The 8,352-nt window shown below is 40.0% G+C and overlaps 1 protein-coding gene across 2 annotated transcripts in view; it reads left to right on the top strand.

The window, feature by feature from the left end:
- Positions 1 to 201: 201 nt before the first annotated feature.
- iqsec3a (IQ motif and Sec7 domain ArfGEF 3a) overlaps positions 202 to 8,352 on the top strand; it is a 95,581-nt gene continuing 87,430 nt past the window's right edge. Inside the window, exon 1 of one of the 2 annotated variants that reach the window (XM_030150317.1) lies at positions 202 to 940. In XM_030150317.1, the coding sequence (XP_030006177.1) occupies positions 339 to 940 (602 nt within the window). In that variant the 5' untranslated portion in view covers positions 202 to 338. The remainder of the gene's footprint in view (positions 941 to 8,352) is intronic. The other variant, XM_030150316.1, reaches the window with a different exon arrangement.

The raw sequence follows: 8,352 nt of genomic DNA, 5'->3' as shown, positions 1-8,352 counted from the left end.
TCACAAACCTAGTTGACTGTTTCCCATGCGGGTGTTTACATCACTAACCCACTACGGCCCCGCCCCCTCACTCGGCTGATGCTGATCCCCCCCCCTTGCATCAGCACCATTTCTGGTATCCTCCGAGAGAGAGAGAGAGAGAGAGAGAGAGAGAGAGAGAGAGAGGAAGAGAGAGAGAGAGAGAGAGTACCCACCCCCTCCAGATCGTCCAGGCGTCAGTCGGCCGTCACAGCATCTCGGTTACTCACCGACTAGAGGCCCCGTCGACGGATTGCAGCTCCAGAAGCAGCTGAACCAGTCCACAAAGCCGGGTCCAACGGCCACAGCTACACTCAGTGATGGAGAGCCTGCTGGATAATCCAATGAAAGCCGTTCTGTACCTGAAGGAGCTCACCACTATCGTCCAGAACCAGCAAAGCCTCATCCAGACGCAGCGCCAACGCATAGACGAGCTGGAGCGGAAGGTGGAGGACCTGATAGGAGAGAACCGACAGCTGCGGGACCCCCATCACTACGTCCACCAGCCCGCACAGCATCATCACCACCACCATCACCCCACTCACCGCAGCGCCAGTCCCCAGGCGCCGGCCCACCTCCATCAGCACCCGGCCGGCAACAAAGCATCGGCTCACCTCGGCCAGCAGGCTCAGCAGCCTCCACCTCCTCCTCCTCCGGTGCAGCAGCAGCAGCAGCAGCAGCAGCAGCAGCAGCAGATCCCCGGTCTGTCGGCCCAGCCTCAGCATCACCAGACCCCTCCTGCGCCGTCCTCACACCACCCTCAGCAGCTGCAGCTCGTCCCCACCTCTCCGCAGTCGCCCAAAGCGAGCCAAGCCAGTCCGGACTCCGCCGAGGAGGACAAGAGGAGCCCCTGCTGCAAGTCCCTGGTTCCGCAGACTCCCACCACTCTGTGCCGCTCAGTTGGATTGGCCCGGAAAGCGGAGTGAGTATCCAGTTCCAGTTTTTAAGGTTTATTTACAATATTAGGCTGTTTACTTCCAAAACTAAACTAAATCATAGTGTTTATTGATTTGAACTCATTTCCAGGTAACATTCTATTGAAATAGTCGACGCTCCTCTGTTATGAGGTCACATAAAACACTCCTAAATGGCGGAATATGAAATTCACTGACCTAATAGCATGGATATTTATGCAGATCAGGCAGCCTAGCTCATGCACATTTGCTATTCTAAGTATGGAAAATGTGTTTCCACAGAAAACAACGTGATGCTCTGAACAGCTCTGAAGTGTTAGTTGAAATTCCAGACACATTCAAACTGGGAAAAAACTTGCATCTAAACACAAATATACATCAATATATATATATATATATATATATATATATATATATATATATATATATATATATTTTAAAAAGAAAGTAGCCTTCAGTGTGACTGTAACACACACACTGCGATCCCTGCACTGGAATGTAGGCTTCATGATTTCCCTTTCATTACGGACACATCCCTGTGGCTGAGGCTTAATTTTCTGACAGGTAATTCAACCCTCTCATTGTATTTTCACATTATTCACTTGGTTGTCCCCTGTTAAATCAATTGAATGCTTAATGGATATTGATTTTGAGAACCTAGGCTGGCATCTTAACTGGGGTGGTTTGTTAATTCTGCACCAAGGTAGACTGTCACTACTTAGTGGAATGAAGGACTGGGGATAAAGTGTGGGTTTACATATAGATATTTTTAAATATTTTTTGGAGGGGGACAAAAAAGTTTTGTTTAATAATGCACACAGCACTTCAGTTGACTTTATTTTTCCCTTAGGTTTGCTTGTTTTCCTGTGAGGTTTTTCCTTTGCCCTTTTGTCTTAGCCTACGCGCAACAACACTTTGAATGTCGAATGAGTATTTTTAAAATGCATCTGTTTTTAGGCTTGGCTAAGGTAGCGATTTCACAGGTGACAAGAGAGTGTGGCGACATTGTACACACATATTTTAATGCAATCTCCTAAAGGCGTACCACTGACTTTGAAACAACTGTTAACACTTGCACAGCTTCATATCTGAAATCACCTGCAGTGTAAGTTTAATTGTTAGACTGAGGTTTCACATTAAGACACTACCTGAATAATGTTACAATTGGAGGACTATATCAAAGGGCAATGAAAAAAAAAAAAGAATGAAACACCAGGCAGTTACTTTAAATCACCTTACAGCCACTGCAGATGTACTAATAAGGAACTGTGAGCACTAAAACGTAGCATCTCTCTCTCAAAAGTCTGTTATTTATCACTCGTAGTGGATGCTGCGGGTTTTGTCATCAGAATTCCTGTAGTGAGTCTGTCTGTTTGATTGGAAATTGATTTTTGGGCCGTGATAATAATAGGTGCACAGTGCTAGCCATGATGAAATAACCAGGCATTTACGCAGCGCCTCTCCAAGAATCCACACGACGGTTGCCACTTGGAAACCTTTTTATATTAGCCAGTTTGGAAGACATATGACTATAATTGTGTCATGCTAACATTTAAAGATGAAAAACATTCCCCCTATGCCTGTCAGCGGGCATCTGTAATAACAGGTATTTTTGTGTAAATATGTATGTATTTGCTTCATCCATAGTGCGGAATGTTCCTTGCTTCCCACGATCAAGGTCACATGAATTGCCTCTGCTAGAGCAGGACACACACATATGCACACAGTTCCACACACAGCATACCAAGCTGAGCCCCATCTGTTCCACTTGACCGCGTTTGCATTGTTTCTGTTAATCCAGATTGATTCATCATGCCATTAAGATATAATTCCTAAACAGTGCCGGTCAGAAATAGTATACATAAGCACATGAGTAGTAGAAAAAAACCCAAACCCGCTTTCACATGGGTTCACCCAGGCGTGGACAAGCACACATCCACAAGATATGAGTTGTACAAAATAAATGTCAAGAGGGATTCAATAAGTGGGTTCATTTGTGATTTACCAACCATGCCCCCTGACAGTTCTGCAGAATGATGAGCAATGAGAGAGAGAAGGAGAACAGAGAAACATGAGAGAACAAACTGTGTACTATCTTAACTGTAATGTAAGAGCAGTGACACATAGAAGGCAGGGAAAGTTAGTATAATTTCCTCTGAGAACAGTGATCCTGGTCAAACAAGATGCAGTGTCTGTTCTGTCAGTGCTGCAGGAGAGGTGACACATTTTTATTAGTGCAAGGATGACAGAGATTTGTCACAAACTTACCAATAAGGTACAGTATGTGCTATATATGTATGTGTACTTTTATTAGTTTATTAGTGAATGAGTGAGAAAACAATGAAGGTGAAGTGGAAACACTGGAAAGTACTGGATTTCCATCTAGCCCAGGGGTTGGTGACCTTTATAACCTAAAGAGCCATTTTTGTCTCAAAGAAAAAGAAAGAAATCTGACTGGAGCCATGAAAAAAATATTTAAACACATCTACATCTTATCATGAGGTGGCTGCTCTGCTGTAGCCTATTTGTGATTAGTTTGCTATTTAACTTTGTATTTCCATTACAATAACCTCTAGAGACCCAGCAATGCATTTTTGTCCTCTGTAGGGGACAAGAGTTTCACAGCATTACTTAACGCCCCCCCCCCCCCCCCCCCAAAAAAAAAAAAAAAACAAAAAAAAAACAAAAGAAAACAAAAGAAAACAAAAAAAACAAGCACATTCCATTAAAAAAACAAACTAAAAACCGTATCTAAAGAAACTTCCATTATACTGTTTCCAATAAAAACTATTATTTAATGTTAAAAAAACCCAAAAAACTTTACTTTCCTGGGTCTCAGGAGGATAATGCAATGTCTGCTGCATTTCTGAAATCATACAACTACAAGAAAGAAAACATTCAAGATTTGTACCATTTTTTTTAATGATGGACACTATCTCCAAAACATAATTATGTTGTGTAATGGAGAAAAAGCGCAACTTTCATGTATAGTGGCTTACTTACAAACTATGAACAAATGCAAATTGAGCATCTTGAATTGAATTTGGCAAGAAAATATTACATTTTGGTTTTTATACTGTCAAAAAATTATTCAAAGCCTGCACATTTTTGCAGATGGACAAAGTTAGAATAGATTTAGGCCTATAACAGAGTTAAAAAGTAATGACTCATTCAGTTCATTTCAAAATGTTCAGTATGTATTTTGACCAAGGGAGCCATAGAGAGATGCTAAAGAGCCATATGTGGCCCCGGAGCCACAGGTTGCAGACCCCTGATCTAGACCCATGCTTCCCCAATGCAATGGTTATTTCACTTTAAAGGAGGAGAATATCCATTTGCAATTCTTTAAAGGGGTCATATTTTGCTAAATCCACTTTTATTAGTCTTTGGTACATTTATTTGTGTATTTGGACCCTAATAGTTCAAAAAGTTTGAATTTGAACCCTCCAGGTGCTGTAAAGCTATCTTTGTATTCATTTTGACAAAAATGGAGTGGATTTCTACAACCTGTTTTAATTCCTTCTTCATTTGTCAAATCTATAACTAGTTCCATCACAACATTTGCACATATAAGGTCAAGACTTCCAACGAATATTTCTCAGAGTACGACATAATTGTTTATCACCAGCAGCGGTTGTAGTCCATACTGAAAATATGTCCAAACTTCGAGCCGATTACCTAAAATGTTCAGTTGTTGGTTGAACGGGACAGAGCAGCACAGCCAACAACCTGGAGGGGGTGGGGCATGAAGTGGCTCATTTGCATTTAAAGGGCTAGCGCTCAAAACCACCTTTCTGGTGTCATTACTCAGAAATAGGATTGAAGATGGACCTGTGGAGTTGAATTAATGAAGAATTCAGACCCAAGCATAGCATTTACAGTTTATGTAGACCAGGGGTGTCAAACTCATTTTAGTTCAGGGGCCACATTCAGTTAAATTTGATCTGCAGTGGGCCGAACCAGTGAAATAATAACATAATAATATATAAATAATGTCAACTCCAAACTTTTCTCCATATTTTAGAGCCAAAAAAATACATTTACATTATGTCAAGGTTTACATCTACAAACTATCCTTTCAAAAGATGTGAATTACATGAACAAACTGAAAAGATAAGTGTAATTTTAACAATATTCTGCCTCAGTTTATCATTTACACATGTACATTATAACTTACAGATCACAGTGGATCTACAAATACACAAAACATTTAATAACAGACAGAATATTGTTAAAATTGTACTTCTCTTAAGACATTTCAGGTTCACATTTTTTCAGGTTATTCACATTTTTTGCTAAATTAATTTTTGTTTTAGTGTAAATACATGAAAATATTTACATTTACAAAGAGAAAAAACTGGAGTTGTTATTATTTCTTTGTTATTATGATCGTATTTTACTGGTCTGACCCACTTGAGATTAAATTGGTCTGAATGTGGAACCTGAACTAAAATAATTGTTAATATCTTAGTGTAATTTTTGTATTTCACAAATTCATCCCAAGGGCCAGACTGGACCTTTTGGTGGACCGGATTTGGCCCCCGGGCCGCATGTTTGACACCTGTGATGTAGACCATTAATTCCATTTAAAAAAGCAAAATATCACTCCTTTAAGTTAAAAATGAAATGCTCACTTATTCTCATCACTCAATCCTCATCTGCTCCGTAATTTGAAGAATGCAAATCATGGCTATATTTATCTAGAGTGAAAAGCAGCTGAGAAGTTGTTGCCATCTCTGACAGACTTTTACGCCATTATAAGCTCAAACTTCCCAGACTAAGTCGAAAGTGTTGCGATTGTGTTACTCAGTCTGAGAAAGATTCTTAAGGGGCTTGTGTGATCTGAGGGAAGCCTTCAGCAATCCAGTCTACTTGCCTTTCTTCCTCCTCTCTCTGTCAAAAGCGCCTCCCACTCTCTCAGCTTCCATTGTTCATGTTCTCATTTTCACACAATCTTTGACTATTCCCTGCTACAAATGATACCTTTGTCCACCTTTCTCATTACTCATTCTTGTTTCTCGACCGTCCTCCATATCTGTTCTCGCCTTGATCGTAATTCATTTTATGTTCTGGTTTTCCATCCTTCCCTCTTCTGTATTCCCTCCTCTCTTCCACTTTGTCCTTTGCTGTAATTAGTGGTCTTTGCTACAGTAGCCACCTCTGCAGTCCGGATCAGTATTCACATCCATCCTTGAACCATGTGGCTCTATGCTACTTCAGGTTTTTTAAGTGTTTGGTCCACCCTGTCCTTCGGTTGTGTGCCTACACTTGAGGGCAGTCAAGGGTGTGTGTGTGTGTGTGGCAGTGTTAAAATTGGAGCCAGTAAGAGTGACAGTAATCAGTGGAGAAAACGTGGTGTGTTTATGTGTGCAGAGGTGTTCACATGTCTGATAGGCAGCTATCCTGTTGCCTGAGGTGGAAATCCCAGGGTTCTCATATAGCTCCAGGTGCTTCTCTGCTGCTTCCCTGCTTCACTCTCTCACAGATATATAAAGCTCTTGCCCTTACACACAAACACTGATTAGCACACACAAACCCTAACATGCCACATGCCACCTGGCAACCAGCATGTTTTTCCGCATTGGCCCCCAACTCCCTTTGCATACACCATGCCCTCGTTTTCCTCCTACTGGCCTTCTACCAACTGGATCGCTGAATGTATGCCATTTTGTTTGCCATCTCCCGCCTTTGCCTGTCTCCTTCAGGATTAAAGTGGTTATGTATGGATAGCACTTACAGCATGCACACGCATCCACTGTAGCATACATTACCTGGTCGTCCTGCTGAGTGCCTGCTGGATGCTGCAGTCTCTACTTGTTCGGATACTCTCAGATCAATGAGCCTGGAGCTTTTCCAACATAGACTATAACAACTATGCTAACTCTTTAGAGCCATGCTCACCATATCCAAGTGCTTAAAATGAAACCAGACTTTTTTTCTTTTCAATTCATCATGGACTTTTTTTTCTAGTCAACATATTCAGATTTAACTTAGAGGAACAATGCACAATCAACACAAGGTTATCTGCTGATGGAAAATCTGCCTCCCTCAAGAGGAGAGTAGAAATCAACATTATTGCCCGCTACACTGACTTTACAAGTAAGGGTGTTAGAAAATATCGGTTCTGCAATATATCGTGATGTTTAATTTCACAATACTGTATCGATATTAAAAAGGACTGCATCAATATTTTTAGGTATTTATTCAAATGCAGATATGGCGGAGGTTCATTTTTGTTTTTTGGTTTTCTTTATTGTTTATATCTTATTAATTATTATTTAACACTGTTTTATTAAATAATGGTTATTTGAAGCGTCCTAAAAGAACTTTTTACTGTCTGAGAGGAAGATGTTAGGTCCTTTGAAACAAGGAGAATTCAAAAAAATTTGTGATATAGCATTAGATCTTGTTCTGATCAAATAAAAATGTGTTTGGTGTTTGTGCAAATTTCTAGTGTAATTCAATTCTTCCAGGAAATAATCTTAAAAAACAAAAGTATGATATATTGACATATATCGTATCGTGATCCTAGTATTGTGATTTGTATCACATTGCCAGATTCTTGCCGATACACACCCCTATTTACAAGTGACTTCTTGTGGTCTTAAAGTATTCTGTTCTAATTTACAAAGACACAAGTGGAATGACATTGTTATGCTGTTGCAAATCCTCCTGAGTTTGTTACATAATAGTTGACTTCAATACTAAATACTGTTGTTCTTATCTCATCTTCTGCTGATTTCTTTCAGACAGCAATCATTTTCTAGTCTTCACCACCTTCACTATGTGTGGTTGGGTCAATTTAATGAAAAGACCAATACAGATGTTTAAAGAACAAGAGCCAGAAGTTCATTCAGATGCTTATTACCATCATCTTAAATGAGTTATTGGCCTAAATGTACAACAATGTCACAGCAAGCTTGACCTTTGGGCTCTAAATTCCAAATTCTGTTGGATCAAAAAAAACCCAAAAACATTCCTAAAATATTGTAGACAACTTCTGACCCTCTGGATACAAAGTGTCATCATATCACATTATTATATTACACATTTAAGTGAACTCAAAAGATGAACATTACGGTAACCTTTACCCTTGACCCCCCCAAATTGGGATCAGTTCATCGTTAGTTCTGATGAATGTTTGTGCCAAATCTGAAGAAATTCTGTCATGGTCCTGAAATGTCCTGATCATGAAAATCAAAATATATGAAGTCACAGTGACCTTGACCTTTGACCACTTCAACTTTTCTTCACTTTTTTCAAACTGTACAGAGGTATCTTGTGGACGCTTTGAGAAGACCGAAAACACTTATTTCATCTTTGAGTAGCAGTCAAATGGGGGTATATCAGAAAAGTCATATAATTTGTTGGATTCAACTGTAAAAAGAAACTCCACTGTTCTCAGTTAGTGGTAAATCCT

The sequence above is a fragment of the Sphaeramia orbicularis genome, chromosome 12 (genome assembly GCF_902148855.1).
Source record: "Sphaeramia orbicularis chromosome 12, fSphaOr1.1, whole genome shotgun sequence".
NCBI lineage: Eukaryota > Metazoa > Chordata > Actinopteri > Kurtiformes > Apogonidae > Sphaeramia > Sphaeramia orbicularis.
The sequence above is the reverse complement of the archived record's forward strand: the minus strand, read 5'-3'. Positions and strand labels throughout refer to the sequence as shown.